Below are 22206 nucleotides of genomic sequence, written 5' to 3'. Positions count from 1 at the left end.
AAGGCTCAGGGGTCTAAGATTATCTTCTGTGTCTGTGTTAATTGGTTTTCCTTTTCTTTGTTGAAGAGGGTCTGTGAAGTCTTTCTGCCTAGTCTACCATCTTGCCAGAACTTCCCATTTCTGTGAATCTCTTGACTCTAATATCTCTACTCATAATTATTCATGTCCTTAGCTATATTGCCACAGCAATGAATCACAATTACTTGATTCTGTTTTATGACTCACATTTACTTTAGGCATTAAACTTTTAATCATTTAACAAATGAGTATTATTTTATATTTTGAGTTCTGAATGACTTTTCCAAAATCAAATAGAGGAGAAACTCCTCTACTTGCTCCTTTAAAACAGGTGAGAATCAGAAAATATTGATGTGTCCTTTTATCACTGTGGATTGCTATTTAAGAAAAATTGGGCCATTAATAAAATACACAATAATTTTGATTCTTTGATGATGTGACTATAGCCATAATAACTAGGCTTTTGGAGTATTTAGGGATAAAACTATAGAATTCTTTGTTAAATTTTCTCTGTATTTTGCTTTGAAAAATTCAATTTTTTTTTTTTACATGTTTTGATGTTACGTGGAAAGGGTCTCCACTAATTATAAAAATCATAATATCAAGCCTTCTGCTTTGAGAAGGTGGAATAGACATAGTTTTCTGTATTTATCCACTAAGTACAACTAAAAGTCCTGGATATTATGTATAAAATAAACGTAAAAAGACTCCAAAAGATAAATAGTAGAAGGAAGACCAAGCTTAAATAAAAAAATCACTTATACTAAGAACTACGAAGATCTCAAACTGAATGAAAAAAGATAATCAATGGATGCCAATACCAAGATAACCCTAACCTACTATTGTCAAGTTGATTTCTACTCAAATCAACCCCCATTAGGTTTCCAAGGCTGTAAATCTATACAGAAGTAGATTGCTTCATCTTCCTCTCATGGAGCAGCTGGTGGGTTTGAACAACCAAACATCTGTTTAGGCTAAATGTCTTACCAGCTATACCACCAGAGCTCATTACCAAGATGACAGAGAAGTGAAATTATCTAACAAAGATTTAAAGCAGCCAGGATAAAAATGCTTCAACAAGCAGTTACAAACATGTTAGGAACTATTTTTTTTTTTTTTCAAAAAAATAGTTTTAGTAAAGAAATAGAAAGTGTCAGTAAAGAAATAAAAGATATAAAGAAGAAACAAAATGGAATTTTAGAATTGAAAATACAATAAACAAAATGAAAAGCTCTGTGGATGAATTAAATGACAGAATGGAGGGAATAAAGAGGGAAGAAACAAGAAACTTGAAGACAGAATAATACAAATCATCCAATCAGAAAAATAGAAAATAGAATGACATCCCCCCCCCAAAAAAACCTTTAAGGATCTTTGAGACTATAACAAAAGAAATAGTATTTGCATCATCAAAGTCTCAAAAGAAGAAGAGAAAGAGGGTAAAAAATACTTCAAGAAATGTGTGAGAACTTTCTAAATTTGGTGTGGAACATAAGCCTACAGGTCCAAGATGCTAAGAGTTCTGCTAACAAGATAAATGCAAAAAACTTCACTGAACAAATCACAATTAAACTTCTGAAAACTAAAGAAAAAAATCTTGAAAGTGCCAGAGAAAAATAATGTTTTACCTACAGAGGAAAAACAATTAGAATAATTTATGTTCACATAAAAACCAGTCCATGAGTGTTCATAGCAGCTTTCTACTTAATAAAGAATAAAAAGTAAAAACCATAAACATATCCATGGTTAAGAACATACATTCCATGGAACACTATTCAGCAATGAAAAGGAACAAACTATCGAAACATACAACACCTGATTGAATCTCCAGAGAATTACACTGAAAAAGCCAGTTCCAAAAGGTTACATAACTATGTGGTTCCATTTGTATAACATTTTAAAATGATAAAAAACAGAAATTGTAAAGATTAGTGGTCAGCAGAGATTAAGGAGAGGGTGAGAACTAGGAGAGAAATGGCTGTATCTATGTGAGGGCAGCAGGAGGGATAGTAGTGGTGGTGGAAATATTTTGTGTCTTAACTGTATCAAAATCCTGGTTGTTATATTTTGCTATAGTTTTGCAAGATGTTATACCATTGAGGGAAAGTGAGTAAAAGTACATTGTATAGCTATACTTTTTCTTTTTTCCAATTACATGTGCAACTACAATTATCTTAAAATAAAAAGTTCATTAATTTATTTTAAAAGTTATAGTCCTTTGCAACATGAAGTACAGCATGTTTCCCTCCCTTGTATGCCAAAAAAAAAAAAAAAAAAAAAGCCTTGCTTTACAATTCCCAGGGATGGTAGAATAGCCTGTGATAGCCTACATAAGAGGTATAGGAGGAACAGAACAGAGCAAATGAAGGTAATTTACAACAGTTTCTACAGGAATATTCACTTTTGTTTATTTGTAAGTGTTGGAGTCTCTTGTCAATGTGGTTTTGGAACCAAAAGGAGGAGCTGAGATAATTTTCAATACGTTTATGAATATTCCTTAATATACAGCAATGACATGGATGGGCTATTTCACCCTTATGTTTCTGGCAACAAAACAGCACATTCTCTTTAGATCACAAAGGTTAGAGGAGACATGCTATTGTTTGTAATAATTTGGTTTACACCAGGGGGAGGAAATCTTTGAATTCACCTTAAGAATATTCAGTTAGTGATGCAAAAAAAAAAAAAAAAAAAGAGAGAGAGAGAGATAGAAAAAACAGAATACTACAACTGAAAATAAAAATTCACTAATTTTTCTTTATCAAAAATTTTCTAGAATTACACAGAAGTTATCTTTTAAAATAAATTTGTTTTTTTTTTAAAAAAAAAACCTTTCTAATGGGATATTTTCCAGAAATACAAAAGTCCCAAAGCAGGTAGCCACTAGAAACACAGAGATAGCATTCTTCATAGTAATATAAACTTTTTCTTAACAATTAAAATTACAAAGTTTTTCAATAAGCAAAGCAAAACACAAAAGCAACTCTTTCTCCTTTTTTTTCTGTCACCAATTTGAGAAATTTGAGTCATCATAAAGTTAAGTGAAAATAGAAGGACTAGAAAGCAGGAATAGCATATTATGTCAATTTCTATAAATTCTAAATTTCATAAATTCAAATTTCTAATTTTCAGATTTATGATATAAATTGAATTTCTGGGCACTGAGGCACAAAATTGAGAATATGCTCTTTATATCCCTTCCCTCTTCTGAATGGCTCCAGTATCAGCTAACTTCACCAGCATTTCTGAAATACCTATGTGACCTAAGTGAATTTCATCCCCCTGACCCCTGAGATTTACAACAGTCTTCTGGACTGTGTTTGACGGGAGCTAATTTCCTTTGTGATTGATTCAGAAACATGCATGTGACCTGACCTAGGCCAATGAGAATAAATATAAGGAATTTTCTGTGGGCATGCTGTGCCCAAAATGCTCTTTTCCTGATGAATAAAAACAAAACAGTGTATTACCCTGGGAACTGCTGGAAAGTTCTTGGGATAAAGATAGAACCTGTCTTGGGATGACACTTACCCTAAGGAAATAAGAGTAAAGACAGAGAAAAACTTGGTCCTTGGTGGTATAATTGAATTTCTTGATTAAGTGTGTTAGACCACCTCTGAACTTTTTAGTAATATAAACCAGCAATTCCTGTTATTGTTCAATCTAGTTGATTTTTCATTTTCTTTTAATTTCAGTGAAAGCATCCTAACTTGATATAGTTATTCCCTCTAGATCTCTTTACTAATTTGGGTCAAAAGATACACTGAGATATAAGTCACAGAGAAGGGTGAGGAAGGCTAGCTGTGTGGACCCCAAAGAGGAAAGTGAGAAAAGAGGAGCAGGATTATATATCTATATCTATATCTATATCTATATCTATCTATCTCTATATATGTTGTTATTTATATTTATATTTATATATAGGGATATACCTATGGGCACAGATTCATTTTAATTCACAAGACACATTTACTTCTCTTTAGCAAAGCCATTTGTCCATTTTATCCAACTACTACAAGGAATTGATGTGCAACAAGAGTCACAGAACTTACCTGCCCTCAATGATTGAGCATACAAAGAAATGTATAGCTGGTACAATTCATTGTCACTAGTACATTTATAGGAGCTCTGGTACTATAGTGCCCAAGGCACTTGACTGCTAACAAGAAGGCTGGCGGTTCAAACCCCCCAGTCACTCCTCAGAAGGAAGGTTGGACAATCTACTTCCATAGTGATACTACCTTGTAAACCCAAGGAGGGGTTGCTATGAGTTGGATCCGACTCGACAGCACATAACAACAACAACAGTACATTTATACCACTAAAGAGGAGAAGTAAGGCAAAAAGGAAAAGGAGAAGATGCTCAAAAGATTGACCAACCCGCTCTGGTAGCATAGTGCCTAAGGCACTTGAGGCTAACCAGAAGCTGGCGGTTCAAACCCACCAGCCACTCCTCGAAGGAAGATGGGCAATCTACTTCTGTAGTGATACTGCCTGGGAAACCCAAGGAGGGGTCGCTATTAGTCGACAGCACACAACAACAACCTCTACTTATTTTTCAGACTCCATCTTATCTCCTTTAAACCTAAGGCATCTCCCTCCTGCTTCCTATGTGATGAACAGTGAGTTAAATGGCTTTGAGTGATCATCTGAAAATATTATTAATCTTTGAGACTAGAAGCACTGAATGCTAAATCCACTGATGTGCTGGAGCTGGCTTGTATGGGCTCACAAGACCTAATTAATAAATTTTTAGGAATTCTTTGAGCTGGAAGTTAAACATACCCAACATACCATTATAAAAGTTAAGTTATAGAAACAATAACTAATTGAATTATATTAAAAACAAAGCAATAAATACTGAAAACTTATTGCATTCTAATTATTTTATAACTTTTTACTAATGTCTGTGCTCTTAAGGTTATTAATATTTATCATATCTGTATAGTAGAAATATATAATATATAATGTTGTCCTATTGTGCATCTTTTCCAGCCCTACATCCAGTGCTTCCATGTTGGTAGCTTGAAACTAACCACAATGAAATTATTTACACTATGGAAATTGGCAAGTTCTTCAAGCAAGGCATTTTTTTATCCCCTCCAATGACCTGGTTGTTAAATATTTACTGGCACAATACTACTAGACACATCTAAACTGATTCATTCAGTGCCAGGAATATGTTAAATCAACATTGTTTGCATAAATGAAGACATTAACTAAATTCTCCAAGATTTATTTTCTTTCTCTTCCAATAGTTAAACCTATGATATAATTGGTAGGGCTTTGAACCATTTCTTCCCAGTTCAATCATAGCTGATGGGCTCAAACTGGAATGGACTTGAACCTGTAAAATGTAGGTATACCAGAATGGTAACTGGAAAGTGAAAAATTATGTGTTGACACCCTGATAGAAACTTGATCCTTGGTGGTATCTCTCTCTTAGAAAACAAGGGCAGCATAAGAACTACATAGCAACCACATCTCTTGTCTGGCAGAGTTGGAAACAACAGTGCCTAGTTCAAAAATGGAAGGCAACCACACCAACTCTAATTTGACATTTTCCACAGTCCTGGCAATAATCCAGTCTCCAGGATCACTACATCTCTTCTCAGCCTTCCTTTCCATGGCTTTGACCTGTAACTTCTGTTCCAGTTATTGTTCTGGTATCTTACAAATGCATTTCTATTCCAATTTTCCTGCATCTGAAATGATTGAAACTGGGTTGAAGCCCTAGCAACTGGAGTAGGAGTTCCAGAACCATTTTGGAAGTTGGAGAATCTAATGTATGAACACTCTCATTATTTAAACCTTCAAAGCAAATAATACTGTCAACTGAGTACATAAAATCCAAGTTCAGCTGTTCCCTGCCCTTTATTGTAAACCCAGTGCAGGGTCTTAACTGTTTTAAATCTTGATGCCTGACAAATGATATGTCTAATAAGACATATCAGGGTACATATCCTTGCTCTCATGGCTTAGAAGGTTGTCTTTGTGGCATTAGATCATCTATTGAAAATAATATTGCTAGGCATACTTTCCTATCAGTGTCATTTGTAGTTATCTAGAACTTTCCATTCATTTATAGGAATTAGTCAATTAAATATTGTTGCTAGTTCAAGGAAATCAGTGACTAACTTTGAAGAGCTACATATCTAATTATAGAGAGCCATAGACATGTAACTCTAGGGTTTTGATCATAATTGAATTAATTTTAACCAAACTTATACTTTTCAATCTACTAGAAATATTAAATAATTTTTACCAGTATTTCTACTCAGTTTTCTCAAATCCACAATACTTACAGTGGAATGTGAAAACATACGTAAAAAGCCCAAATATTTCCATTTTTGAATGTACTTTTCTTCCACTTTCATACTGTGGACTCATGTTTTTATGATTACTAGAAAGCATATGGAAATTTTCATTTTATTTAGAAAATATCAGTGATCTTTGAAAATATGACCATTTCATTCTTTAGACTTCACTTCAGTGTATAGTCATATGAGCAGACATCAATCTTAAAGTCCTCCAAAAGGAAACATAATTTTTTCATAGATTAACATTCTGATATTTATTCAACAAAGATTTATCCATCCACCTAATTTTTATTATAATTTACATATCTAAGTGGTAACTCTAGATATCAATTTTGTAATTCTCAATAATTATTAGAACAAAATATCTTCACAAAATAGGGTAAATATTTATGAAGTGGGATATATGCCCTTCTCCCATCAGGTAGATGAGTTGAGTTTCATAGATTTCTTTATATAGAGAGAGCCCTTCAAATCAGATGACTTGAAGTGAAAGATATCAGAAGTCCAGCAGATAAATACAACATTAACCCCACACTGTGTTCTCCAGCCTGAGTTCTGTTACACTGCTTCTAGAGCTGCTTGTTGGAACTGTTTGTTAATTGTTCAAGGCAGCTAAGGAGAGCAGAAAAGGGTGAACATGGAAGAAATCTTTATATTCAACCATCAAAGTACCATTGTTAGCCTCCATCCTCTGCCCTTTCCCACCCTGTGATGTGCAAAAGAAAAAATTAATAAGTATTTCCAAAAAATATTTATTGAGTATGTATAAAAATCAAAACAGAAAAGGCCCCTACTTACAAGAATTTATAGCTAATTGGGGTTATGTATCAGTGAACTATAGACAAAATATCTCTGAAAAGAAGAATCTCAATCAGTTTTGGATGCTTTGGAAGAAATAAGGCAATGATCTGCTGGTGACAGGACTTCTGATGCTGCAAAATATTTTGCACAAGTAATCCAATATTTTTTATTTGAAATTTTCATTACCAAAGTGATATATTTGGTTATCTCATTGAATTCCATGCATAAATTGCAAAATGCTCACTTACAAATAATTGTTGAAGACAAAAACTTTTAAAATTGCTTGCCCCTGATCATTGGAAACTGAAATTCTGGTAAAATGGACAAAAGGACTGAAAGGAAGCTGGCTGAACTTTACTTGCTTCAGGTGGTTATCTCTATTTACTTAGAAGACAAGGTTTCCCATGCTCTCTTGCACAGGACTCTTGTGAGTGTTTACAAACATTTGGCCTCTGTGAATTGAATAAATCCATAAAACATACATTGTTATATAATGTAATATAGTGCACACACGTTACATAAAAGATATTAATGAAGACTGATATTGAAAAACATGATCAATAACTTTTCTTACACTAAAACAAAACAAAACAAAACAGCAAATAGCCTGTTAGATTTTAAAACTCAATTTACTCTAATATATATTTGATAAAATGTTTATTAATTGTCTCTACAGAAGAAATGTTGGTTTCAAAACCCATCTGGGTTTCTTTATTTTCCTACTTCATATCTCTTTTTCTCAAGTCTACTTCTAAGACTTCTAAGACTATTTTATAAGCATTTCCAAAAGTGTGTTTTTAATTAAAATATTATCACTTAATAGCTATTTGAATTCATAAACATATAAGAAATATGGTTACCAATCTCTTGATTTATACAAATTGGAAGAATCATCTACTGTTGCTCACATGTACAATTAGAGCATATTAGAGTGAAAAAGACAACAGAGAAAACTAAGATGATGGAATAGTACAGACAGAATTCAACATGAAAATTTCAAATTCGTTATGAAGTAGAACAGTCTTGTTCCCAGCTGCTACTTTTCCGGATGGCCTTTTTGAGGGTTAGACATTGATGGCGTGGTTAGAAAATTTGTGAATTCACAAGGTCTGATTGTATGCTAGTTTTCAAACAAATCAAAGTATGTAAACTTTCCTTGCTCTAATTTTGCGTAGTTCATCCCTTAATTTTCTAGGAATAAAACTTATGACACATATACATGCATGCACACAATTTATAAGCAAGACTGAGGGAGTAATTTTAAACCCGACAGACTTCTACTTAATGCAAACTTAAATAATTAGTATCTTTCAACAGGATTTCAAGAGGTATAAGTAATCAAATCCTCTACTATGTTTCCAACTATTACATTAAAACACTCATTATCCTTAGCATCACATTTTTGCTTTCTCTGCCTCTCTCTCAAACACAAAGTATGTGATGAAATTACTTCTCTGGAGTGGCTAGGTATTCCAAACAGGTCACAGAGAGGAGATACACAATAAGGAAATCATTTTCTTCTTGAAAAACCTCTAATAAGTTTAAGATACTATTGAAAAACAGAGAGTGTCATTTCAATAATACAGAATCACAACTGGAGCTAGAAACTTATTTTGTGATTAGGTAAGTAAATAGATATTGTTATGAATGTTACATAAGAAGAAATATTATGAAAGCATCCCAAACCCTCCTGTACCCTAATCCTTCTGAAATAAGTAAAACTCAATTTAATCATAGTCTTAAATGTTATACGTGTTTATTTTCAATCAGGTCTTAACTACTTGGAGCAAAATATGATATGATATATAAGCAATTTAATTTAAACAACCTGAAGAGAAAATCAAACCATTCTTCTTCTTCTTCTTCTTTTTTTTTTTTTTAAGACCAGTGAGGTCACTGCAAAAACAAGTCAAAATATAAGTCATCTTCTTGCTAGTTCATAGCTAGACGTTCACTTAAGGTAATTAAGATTCCATTGAAGCATCACAACTACAATTCTTCCAAAGATGGCAGAGAACTCATTTACAAAACTGTTTTGAGAGTGATTAGCATTTGTGAACCACTAGGTCTTTATGCAAATGATCATCTACCTGAGCAATCTATTCATAAAGATACCCAATATATCAAAACATGAAATTTCAGGATTAAATTGGTGGCTCCAGGGAGAATATATATGAGGTTTTGGTTCAATCAAAGAAAGGGAAAATAAAGTTATTTAAAGGTGTCCCGAATTAATACAGATAAATCAAGGCTTTCTCCTCCCATTCATGTTGTCTAACATGTGTAAATAATCATGTGAATGAGAGTTACAAAGGATCATCTTTATACTTGGTAACTCCCACTTAATAAATTTAGATATTTTGAGGGCCACACCCCAGTACCGATCTTTTCAATTATTCTATCACACCTATCCAACTTGGCCTTATTTCTCCTATTCATTCTCTATTATCCCTTCCCCTGGGATAATAAAAATGTCAATCTCAAAGTTTAAACAAAACAAAACTACTAAAAAATAATCTGTGTACTTAACCACTAGGTTAAGTCTTTTTTCTCCTGCAAGCTTTTTGCATTTGCTGTAAGGTAGAAAAGCCTTCAGGAGTCCTAATTTTGGTGTTGATGACTTAATTAATTCCAGTTTAAGATATGCTTAAATAGGAAAAGTAAAAGAGGTCTTAACAAACCCTTCCAAGTCTAGACTTCAAACTCTATGTTTTTCATTGCTCTTGCAATTTCTGTCAACATTATCACTTTTTTTTTTTAAATAATGATGGAAAAACAACTATATTGATAATTGACTTAGGCATATAGCATAATAAATTAGAATCGTGGAATTTTAGAAAGGGAAATGTCGGAGAATCCAGCCTTCCTCATTTTCAGAGGAGGAATCTGAGGTCTAGTCTGGAACCCAGCTCTCCCAGTGCGATTATAAGCAAGAGAGCTCCATTTAGAACCTGGGTTTCCTGTTTTCAGACCACAAAGCCTAAGCTCTCTTCCTGAAATCACAAAAACAATCTGCCCAGTTCTCTTCTGTGTGCTGAGGAAAGCTGTTGACCAGTCATGAAGAAGAAGAAAAAAAAAAAAAAATACCAAAAAAAAGCTTTCTAAGAGCCCAGATGAGAAAACTGTAGGGTGACTGAAGCAGGCTTCTGAAGCACAGTGGTCTTCTCTATTGGTGAGGCTCTTATTCTAAAGTGTCAGCAGTAGCTGTGCTTGAGGTCAGGGGACATCTGAATCCCAGTTCTCTTATGATTATTTTAATTCCAGTTCTTTTCTCCACCCTTTCTGGACAGATGCCAATTACTCTAGATTACCTTGCCTTATTAGTTTCTTATCCCCCTCATCTCTTTCTTTATTAACTTATTACTTCCTATCTTCTTAGGCTTCTCTATGTCTCCTTCCTTAACTCTTTGAGTTTCAAATGAGTTACTAAGAGAGAGAGAGAGAGAAACAGGATTACAAAAACAAACTCACTGCCATCAAGTCATTTCCAACTCATAGTGACTCCCATTGGTTTTCCAAGGCTGTGAATCTTTACAGAAGTCGATTGCCCCATCTCCCTTCTGCAGAGCAGCTGGCAGGTTTGAACCACTGACCTTCCAGTAGCAATCAAGTGCCTTATCCACTAAGTCACCAGAGCTCCTTGAAACAGCATTGGGGCTAGAGAATATGGATATGTTCAAGGGTAAATTGAGCAGGGATAGTGAATAGGGTACTAACCAAAACAAAAAAAACCAAACTCACTGCCGTCAAGTCCATCCTGACTCATAGAGAGCCCTCCTTGGGTTTCTGAGGTGGTATCTCTATGGAAGTAGATTGCCCAGTCTTCCTTCCAAGGAGTGGCTGGTGGGTTTGAACCCCCAGTCTTTTGGTTAGTAGTCAAATGCCTTAGGCACTACACCACCAGAGCTCCTGAGTAGAGTACTAGTAAAGGCTATTTTTTTCTTGCCCCCACACCTAATTCATGCACAGACAATGGCAAAATATTTTTGTATTTTGGAAGATTACTTGTTGGATGACAGCAATATGTTTTAAATATTTCTGTATAAAGCATAGAAGTTTTATATCCCCAAAGCAACACACGACATCTGGTGGTACTATACTACTACTGATAATGATCATGATCATCACCGTGCTTTTGGTATGATGAGGATGGTAGATGTGAGAATAATGCTGAGGGATGTTTTTTTAAAAAACATTTTTAGAACTGAGGTATGTTTGCTTCTGTTACATAATTTGACACCAAATCATACTAGCTGCTGTCAAGTCAATTTCTACCCATGGTAATCCTATATGTTACAGAGTAGAACTGTGCCCCATAGGGTTTTCAAGGCTATGACCTTTGGAAGCAGATGGCCAAGTCTTTTTTCTTAGGCGCCTCTGGGTGAATTCCAGCCACTAACCTTTGGGTTAGTAGCTAACCATGTGTGCCACCCAGGGACTCCTGACACAAAATCATAATAGATTCCTAATGAGCAACAATTTAGGGTATAATTAGTAGCAGCTGGAAGTTATCCATCCTTTTGTGATAGCAACCCTTCCTTGGGTGCCTGAGGTGATATCTCTACAGAAGTAGATTGCCCAATCTTCCTTCCGAGGAGTGGCTGGTGAGTTTGAACCACCAGCCTGCTGGTTAGCAGTCAGGTACCTTAGGCATTACACCACCAGACCTTCCATATATCTAGTAAGTACTGTTAAAATAAAAATAATATTAAGCCAATAACAGAAATTGACTGAAGTTTATTTGATATACAATTTGTAAATTAGGTCAACATTTCTGACTAGAGTCAATAATATCCCAAGAAGAAAGATCATTCACAGATTTTTATATACTCTTATTGCTAGCAATTATACATTGGCATGGAAACAGGACCAGAATAGAATGAATACACCCACTCCTCACTTATCAGCATGATTAGCTTCTACAAACTAGGTCATTATGTGAAAATTGGTGTTATGTGAGAGTTAAGGTGCATCCTGACTTTGGTGCTGGTGTCCCTCCTCGCATTGCTCAGTTGCCACTGGCTCATCTCTGTGTAGTGCAATGGGTCCCACTTCACCACTGTGCCTTTTCCACCACAGTGCTGAGGGTGCTGGTGGTGGTGGTAGGGGTTGTCTACTGCCTCTGCAACAGCAGGGGCCCACCATCATCTGGTCATGCTCTAGGCCTCTATGCAGACCCCCATACTTTGCTTCTCCACTTTTCTGCTCCACTGGCCCTGCAGACAGACCTCAGCATCAGGCGGCTCCTGGGCCTGTGGACAGATGAGGCCCAGCCACCTGGGTCCAGAGGAGACTGGAGAGATGACAGACAGGCCTTTTTGGAAGAAGGGACTTTGGAGCCCATCCTTGCCTCCTGCAGCCCCAGCTCCTGCTGCCTTCTTGCAGCCTGGCTGCCCCCATCTCCTTCACACTGTTCAGCCATGCTTGATGTGGACCTGGCCTGGCTCCTCCGCCTTACCTGGGTAATAGGAACCGTTGGTAGCCTAGGTTTGCTCCCTCTCACAAACCTTGTCCACCTCTTCCTCCTCCTCCTCTTCTTGCCTTATCTCCTAATTAATGCACAAAATAGTTGGATAGTAGATTTTTCACTATTGTCATAAATGCAAAATGTTGGCTAACAGGATAGTCGATAAATGAGGAGTAGGTATAAAACAATTGGTGCTCACACAGGATTCCATATAGCATTGTCTTGAAAAACAAAATAATTACTGTTTGACCTTAAATCATAGCTTCTGGTTTGACCTTTGGAATTGTTACTTGTCCAAACTGACTGCACATAGATAATTCTTTAAAAGAAAACAATGCCGAAGGCAAAATGTTCTTTGCTAATTGAGCTAGATTATTCTTTGACTGGAAGGAGCCCTGCTGGCACAGTGGTTAAGGGATTGGCTGCTAATTGAAAGGGCAGCAGTTCAAACCTACTAGCCTCTCCATGGAAGAAAGATGTGGCGATCTGTTTCCATAAAGATTTACAGCATTGGAAACCCTATGAGACAGTTCTACTCTGCCCTATAAGGTTGATAAGAGTTGGAAATGACTAGAAGGCAATGGGTGTTGTTTGACTTAAATATTGCTTTTAGAAGAACAGCAATAATTTGGGTAGATAATTATTAACCTCCATGGACTCCAGAAATCCGCATTCCATGAGAATTAAAAATTCTATTCCTTAGTAATGTAGGTTATACAGATAAGAAGCAATTAGTAATTAGTAATTCTTTGAGGTCATTTCTCCTTTTGATAGAATGATGCTCTGATGTAAAACTCTTTCTTCCTCATTCTTATGCTTTCCTACCAATTCACTCAAAGGCTTAATGGCTGTAGTCCCTCCATAACTACTAGAGCTGGACTGAAATTTCACCTCATGTTTAGAGAGCAACTCCTTTAGCCAAATCATTGACACATTTTATTTTCCTTCATGGTAAGTGGTTTTGGAAAGGAATAAAAATAAATAAATGAGTTATAATATGGAAAAAAAAAAATCATTGGGAGAGGGAGGTGGGAAAAGAGGTTTGAAAATGTCTTTGTAAATTCATTTTAAGAAGAGCAATCCAGTTCAAATTTGACTGACTTAGTCTTATAATAGAAACAATTATATGCTTTATTCTAAAGTATCTAGATTTTACTGCTATAATGTGTAGGAGCTCTGGTAGCATAGTGGCTAAGGCACTTGACTGCTAACCAGAAGACTGGCGGTTCAAACCCACCAGCCACTCCTTGGAAGGAAGATGGGGCAATCTACTTCCGTAGTGATACTGCCTCGGAAACCCAAGGAGGGGTCGCTATGGGTCAGGTCCGACTCAACGGCACCTAACAACAACAACAACAACAATGTGTTTGTGAGTTATTATTTCCAAAAAGCCTTCTCTGAAGTCTATGCATCATTAGAAGCAGTAACCCACCTTCCAGCTCCAGCTTTCTAAGCACATGTCTTATGCCATTTTATATAAGATGTTAGAAGAAATAAGAGAAGAAAATGAAATAGTTGAACCATTTCAGACAGTACAACAACCATTTCATCTGAGAGCAGTTAAGAGAGTTCATGACTATCCCAGCATTATCTGGAATACTTTATATCCAAGCAAAGACAGAGCATATGACCCTACTTAAGGGAGCTGGATGTCTTCCAGTCACTTGGAAGGGAGAGCTTCAGCAGACTTTACATGGTCAAACTTTGTTGGTGATGAGATAGTAGTTTTTTCTTTTCTCCTAGGTATATAATAATATTTTTCTTTCTATTGCATAAAAATAATAGTTTTCTTTATAAAGAAAAAAAAAAGGAAGAAAAATATTCTTATCCTTCTGGGTCTATGTCAGGCAATGGCATCACTAGCATCGATGTCAATCAGTGTGAGAACTCATGATGTCAACCTTCCCCTGGATCTCCTCCCATACCAGACTATATAGAATCCTTAGTAATGTTTATGATCAGTTTCAATCATAGAACAATATGTGATAAATACAATTAAATATTGCCTTAATGTATTTTTTAGATTATATGAGTAGTAACAACAAAATTGTTTTGAAAATCTTTCTACATTGAATTACATTATTCGTTACAACATTATTAGTAACTGAAACTTTTTATTTTCCTCCTTCTTTTACTTTAATTACTGCTTCATTCTCAAAAATGTTATTGATACAGATTGACAAATACTAATTACTACAGTATTGTAGCTAAAACAGGAGAAAATTTGACAAAATCAGCAACTACAAAAAACACTAGCAACAGTAAAAACAACAGCACTGCGTATAGCTCGTGCAGACAAAACCACATGATTTGAAGCATCCTTGTAATTGAGAAATAATGACAACTCTAACCCCAGCACATTACCAAACTCAAAAATTAAATTAGCATAAAGTTTTAACCTTCTTAATATATTGATACATGTGAGATGTGCTTACAAAAAATGTTTTTGTTGTTATAATTAACTACAGAGATATTTTTATTAAAAAAATTGTAAGTTCCTACTAAAATATACACTAAAATTTTATAGACAGTAGTTTTAGTGTCACCTCCTCTGACAGTGTCTCCTGGTATAGTCCACATCCTCTGTACTCACTAGTGATACCACTGATGCCAGGCCAACATAGCCTAGAATCCAAAACCCTATTTAGACTGGGAGTTAAATGTATTGCATGGTTATGATTATGATGCTTATGCTTCTGGCAACTATAAAATAATAACCAAAGAACAGTAGTATGGTAAATGATCTAGTCTGAAATCAAACTAATTATCTGACTTTTGCTTTAATGACCAGGAAAACTATAAAAAAACAATTTTCAAGTAAATTCTTTGAACTAAGAAATACAAAAAATAAAACCCAGCAAGCATTTACAAGGAAACATGAATTTTGGAACTTCAGATTGTTATTAATTCAGTTCTGGGATCTGGTTCAGGATTCTCATTTTATCCCAAGCTAGTTTGATATCATAGTACAATATGGGAATCAAATTGAATCCATTATGATTAATTCGTATTCTAGAAAACAGAAAGCAAAAGTTAACAACAGGGCTTTCTAGATAAGACTATACTGTGTGGATGGGGACAAAGGGGCATCTATAACCATCTTTGACTGATTTTATTCAGCTTGCTTCATGGAAGCTGAATGCAAAAACACCATACTCCTCTGTCCCCACTGCCCCCACCAGATCTCGTGCCTCTAGCTTTCCATTCTGTTAAAGTGAAAGGTTATATTCCTTGTCAGTAGAGGGGAAATAAGGAGGCATCCTGAAAATCGCCACAGATATATGTGGAATTGCTCAAGTCAGCCCTGAAAAGTATCTAGATCATCTACTTCTTAACTTTTAAAACTGATAATAGTTCTTAGCTCATGTACAGCATTGAACTTCCTTTTTAACAATCAAAACACAATGTATAAAACTTTGCTTTATAGAGTTATTTGGTAGAATTTAAAGAAAAGGACCCAGAGATTAACACCTTGCATCAATACAACTTTCTTTTTTCTTTTTAGTAATATGCTTTTAGACTTTGAAAATGGTCTCTATAACCCTGGAAAGTAATCAAAAGTAGATTTTCCACGCAAAAAAAAAATATGTAGGTAAATCAACGTCAATGACTGGATATAAAGACTGGGTTAAAGGAATATGAATTGCAACTTGACAGTTTTTGTAAAAGAAAGATGAGCAGAATGTATTCTGAGTGATGTATGTAATATGAAGTAAAAGTAATCAAGATGGACTAGTGGGATGGACAGTGAAGATGAGATTGTATGAGACCTGTCTTTAAAAAAAACAAAGAATTGAGAGTGATATTAACTTATAATGTGAAAGGCAAGCCAAACAGAATGTACATCAGCTGTCAAATTGCTTCATTCCTTTAGAGCAGTTGTTCATCTGAAAATAGCCGTCAAATGAGAAAGGATGATTACAAAAGGATTAGACACCATAGGCATTTCTACACTCCCTAGAACTCCAGCTTTGTTATGACAGAACAGCAAGAGTTTAGAGGAAGTGACCTATAGAATATTAAATGATGTTAGAAAGGATCTGAGCTATATTAATTCTAAGAAGGGTTTTTATTGATACCATTTCCATGGATTTCCTTCATGATGGCTGATGCTTGCTGTTTCCTCTGCTTCACCATGGCATTATGAGATAGCATGGTTTTTTGTTCCCTGTTAAAAATAAAGGGACATTATTGAGGTAATGTAAGGAACTCACTGGGAGTATTTTATAATCACCCTGTTGAGAGACAGCATCTTTGTTCTTTAGTAAGTATTTATCATTGCATTCTACAGAAGGACTTTTATACACACTCCTTGTCTAATGACAGAGCTTGCTATTCACTCACAGGCAATGTCTCAGATGAACACAGGCTGATACTTGGAGTTTCAAACCCAGTCTTATCTGCACATCAACACAAAGATCATCAGATCATCAGGCAGTGAGAAACAATAAACTAACTGGCCTCCTTTTCCCTCCCTCTCTCTTTTCCACATTTATTCTAATTTGTCATTGTTTCCTAGACCTTACTGGCCTTCATTTGTATCTGCATCACAGTACATAAATTCCAGCAAACTGTAAGAATAAGGCAAGGATACCAGATTAAACCAGAATTCTTTGGTGGTGGTATTTTAATATTGGCATCAACAGCTGTTCTTTAAAGAAAAGACTGCCCATTTTCTGAGTCACAACTCTGAACCTCTTTGGACAACTGACTAATAAAACATTTTAGGAAACATTATACTTACTCACCTTATTGTTAGACTGTGCTTTTCAGAAGGGATGAATCCCAATTTGTGTAGGAAAGACTCTGAAGATGGAAAATGGATGGCACTTGGGCCTGATGTTTTTTATCCTTGAGCTTGGGAAGGCATGGTCGCTAGCTCTGACTCAAACTGGGGACTGAGCCTTTCTGAAAAGACTGGCATCCAGCTGACATCAACTGACTATATATAGCACCAAATACTTCAGCTACTCATATCTTCCTGGCGAAAGAAAGGAATAAAGATTAGATTCTCTCCATTGTATTTCTAGTTTGTGAGGTGTTTGAATGAAATGGTTATTCATTAGATATACAACACATTTTTATTGAGCACCTTCTATTTGAAGAGATAGCTATAAGTGGCTTAAACATTTTTAAAGATATAGCCCTACACTCTTCACAACTGAATTGATGAGGCAAGAGATACATGCTTCAATTAAAATAGAATAGTATTAAAAAAGCGAGCAAAAATCCTGGGTCATACAAATGTTTTGCACTTGACTACTAACCTAAAGGTTGGCAGTTCAAAACCGCCTTGCATAGGGTCAAAGACGTAAATGTAAAGCCCCAAACTATAAAGCTTATCAAAGGTAAAATAGGGACAAATCTAGGGGCTTTAATTTATGGCATAGATAGACTATCAAGCATAACCCAGAATGCACAGGCAGTGGAAGAGAAACTAGATGAGCAGGACCTGTTAAAAATTACATTCTTATGCACATCGAATGACTTCTCCAAAATGGTAATAATAATAATAATAGCAAAGTCCAACATAACAGAAAATAACAAATGCTGCTGAGGTTGCAGAGAGATTGGAACTCTCATATGCTGCTGGTGGGACTATAAAATGGTACAACCATTGTGACAAATGGTACTGTTGTTGTTAGGTGCCATCAAGTCATCTTCAATTCATAGCAACCCTATGCACAGCAGAATGAAACACCGCCTGGTCCAGCGCCAGTATAATTCTTGTTATACTAAGCCCATCGCTGCTGCCACTGTATCAATCCATCTCATTGAGGGTCTTCTCCTCTTTCGTCTACCCTCCACCTTATCAAGCATGACATCCTTCTCCAGGGAATGGTCCTTTCTGACAACATGACCAAAGTAGGTAAGATGAAGTCTGCCCATTCTTGCCTCCAAGGAACATTCTGGCTGCCCTTCCTCCAGGACAGAACTGTCAGTTCTTTTATCAATCCACAGTACTTTCAGCATTCTTCACCAACACCACAGCTCAAAAGCATCAATTCTTCTTTGGTCTTCATTATTCATTGTCCAGCTCTCACATGCATATGAAGCACTTAAAAATACCATAGCTTGTGTCATGCGCACCTCAGTCCTCAAGGACACATCTTTGCTCTTCAGCACTTGAAAGAGGTCCTCTGCAGCTGATTTGCCTCATGCTATACGTTGTCTTGGAAGGAAGGTTGGGCAATCCTACTTCCGTAGTGATACTGCCTCGGAAACCCAAGGAGGGGTCGCTGTGAGTCGGGGCCGACTTGACAGCACATAACAACAACAACAATACATTGTCTGATGTCCTGAGTGCTGCTTCCATTGGTGTCGATTGTAGAACCAAGCAATGTGAAGTTTTTGACAAATTTCAATCTTTTCTCCATTTATGAGGATTTTTATTTTCTTTATATTGAGATGTAATCCATACTGCAGACTGTATTCTTCAATCTTCATCAGTAAGTGCCTCAAGTCATCCTCACTTTCAACAAGCAAAGTTGTATTATCAGCGTATCACAGGTTGTTAATGATTCTAGCTACAATCCTGATGCCACGTTCTTCCTCATATAGTTCAGCTTCTTGGGTTATTTGCTTAGTATACAGATTGAATAAGTATGGTGAAAGGATACAACTCTGTCACACTTCCTTTTTGATTTTAAACCATGCAATATCCCCTTATTCTCTTTGAACGACAGCCTCCTGGTCTATGTACAGGTTCCTCATGAGTAGAAGTAAGTGTTCTGGAATTCTCATTCTTCTCAATGTTAACCACAATTTGTTATGATCCACACTATCAAATACCTTTACATAGTCAATAAAACACAAATAAACATCATTCTGGTATTCTTTGTTTTAAGCCAAGATCCATCTGACATCAGCAATGATATCCCTCATCCACATCCTCTTCTGAATCCAGCTTGCATTTCTAGAAGTTCTCTGTCAATATACTGCTGCAATCGACTTTGAATTATCTTCAGTAAGATTTTACTTGCATGCAATATTAATGATATTGTTCAATAATTTCCACATTCTGTGGGATCACCTTTGGAATGGGTACAAATCTGGTTATCTTCCAGTCAGTTGGCCAGGTAGCTGTCTCCAAATCTCTTGGTATAACTGAGTGAATGCCTCTAGGGGGGCATCTGTTTGTTGAAACATCTCAACAGGTATTCTGTCAATTCCTGGAGCCTTGTTCTTCACCAATTCTTTCAGTGCAGCTTCAACTTCTTCCTTCAGTACCATTGGTTCTTGAACATATATCACCTCCTGAAATGGATGAAGATCGACCAGTTCTTTTTGGTACAGTGACTCTGTGTATTCCTTCCATATTCTTTAGATGCCTCCTGCATCATTCAATATTTTGCCCATACAATCTTTCAATATTGAAACTTGAGGCTTAAATTTTTTTTTTTTTTCTCAGTTCTTTCAGTTTGAGAAATGCCCAGCATGTTTTTCCCTTTTGGTTTTCTAACTCCAGTTCTTTGCACGTTTTATTATAGTAATTGGCTTTGTCTTCTTGAGCTGCTCTTTGAAATCTTCTGTTCAGCTCTTTTATCTTGTCATTTCTCCCATTTGCTTTAGCTACTTGCTCAAGGGCAAGTTTCAGGGATGTCTCTTCTGACATCCATTTTGGTCTTTTCTTTCTTTCTCATCTTTTTAATGACCTCTTGCTTTCTTCATGGATGATGCTCTTGATGTCATCCCACAATTCTTCTGGTTTTCGGTTATTGATGTTCAATGCATCAAATCTATTCTTTAGATGGTCTCTAAATTCAGGAGGGATATATTCAAAGTCATATTTTGGATCTTGTGGACTTGTTTTAATCATCTCGTACTTTAAGTTGAACTTGCATATGAGCAGTTGATGGTCTGTTGCACAATCAGCTCCTGGCCTGGTTTAGCTAAAGATATTGAGCTTTTCCATTGCCTCTTGCCACAGACTTAGTCATTCTGATTCCTGTGTGCTCCACTTGGGAAGTCCACGTGTATAGCCACTGTTTATGTTGTTAAAGAAAGGTATTTGGAATGAATAAGTCATTGGTGTTGCAAAATTCTATCATGTGATCTCCCGCATTATTTCTGTCACCAAGGCCAAATTTTCCAGCTACCAGTGATTCTTCTTTTTTTCCAACTTTTGCATTCCAATCCCCAGTGATAATCCACACATGTTGATTGCATGGTCAGTCAATTTCAAACTGCAGAAGTTGATAAAAATCTTCAATTTCCTTATCTTTGGCTTTGATGGTTCGTGTGTAAATTTGAATAATAGTAGTATTAACAGGTCTTCCTTGTAGGCGTATGGATATTGGCTTTCACTGACAGCATTGTACTTCATGAGAGATCTTGAAACATCCTTTGTGATGATGAATGTCATGCCATTCCTCTTCCAGTTGTCATTCCCAGCATAGTAGATCATATGGTTGTCTGATTCAAAGTGGCCCAAACCAATCCATTTTAGTTCACTAATGCCTAGGATATCAATCTTTGTGCATTCCATTTCATTTTTGACAACTTCCAATTTTCCTAGATTCATACTTCATACATTCTATGTTCTGATTATTAATGAATGTTAGCAGCTGTTTCTCCTCAATTTGAGTCATGCCATGTCAGCACATGGAGGTCCTGAAAGACTTACTTTATCCATATCATTAAGGTTGGTTCTATTTTGATGAGGCAGATCTTTCCCAGTCCTATTTTGAGTGTCTTCTGACCCAAGGGGTTTGTCTTCCTGCACTGTGTTGGACAATGTTTCCAAGCTATTCATAAAGTTGCCCAGTAATGTAACAGACAGTATTTATCTGCTATTCATAAGGTTTTCCTTGGCCAATTTTTTGAGAAGTAGATGGCCTCTTCTTCCTAGTCTGTCTCAGTCTGGAAGCTGCATTGAAACCTGTACAACATGTGCAACCCTGTTGGCATTTGAAACACCAGTGGCACAGCCTCAAGCCTCACAGCAACATGCAAGCCTCACAGGATGACAAACTGACAAACAAGTTTGTCTCCCTTAGCCTTGGAAACCTCTCTGTCCTCCCCTTACCTAATTCCTACCTGGATCCTGCCACTTTGTGTTTCCTGGCTGCTCCCTCCCTTTCCTGGCTCTAAGGGTCTGGGGCCTTGCCTGACTCCTGCCCCTTACCTGGATCCTGTTGCAAATGGTATGATGTTTCCTTAAAAAACTGAAAATAGAAATACCATTTGAACAAGAAATTCCATTACTAGGAATATACCCTAAAGAGGTGAGAGACAGAACACAAACAAATATATGCACACCTATGTTCATCACAGCACAATTCACTATAGCAAAGAGATGGAAACAACCTAAATGCCCATCAGCAGATGAGTGGATCACCAAATTATGGTACATTCACGCAATGGAATACTATGTTACGTTAAAGAATAATGAAGAATATGTGAATCATCTCACAATGTGATCAAATCTGGTGGACATTATGCTGAGTGAAATAAGTCAATCACAGAAGAACAAATATTGTATGAGCCCATTACTGTATAAAGTCAAGGAAGGGTTTGGTTAGGGAAGGTTACTGTGGATGGGAGGGAAGAGGAGGGTAAAATTCAGACTAGTTGGGGGCCACACCCTGAGTTGGATAA

At 36.2% G+C, this 22206-nt stretch overlaps 1 protein-coding gene across 1 annotated transcript in view; it reads right to left on the bottom strand.

The window, feature by feature from the left end:
* Nucleotides 1-16761, bottom strand: part of MYOZ2 (myozenin 2) — a 58675-nt gene extending 41914 nt beyond the window's left edge. The window contains exon 1 of the mRNA XM_007952372.2: nt 16686-16761. Within this exon, the coding sequence (XP_007950563.1) occupies nt 16686-16761 (76 nt within the window). The remainder of the gene's footprint in view (nt 1-16685) is intronic.
* Nucleotides 16762-22206: the final 5445 nt, after the last annotated feature.

The sequence above is a fragment of the Orycteropus afer genome, unplaced genomic scaffold, assembly GCF_000298275.1.
Source record: "Orycteropus afer afer isolate SDZICR_OR568_19922 unplaced genomic scaffold, OryAfe1.0 scaffold00332, whole genome shotgun sequence".
NCBI classification, from domain to species: Eukaryota; Metazoa; Chordata; class Mammalia; order Tubulidentata; family Orycteropodidae; genus Orycteropus; species Orycteropus afer.
Note: the sequence above shows the minus strand (reverse complement) of the source record. Positions and strands in the feature narration are given on the sequence as shown.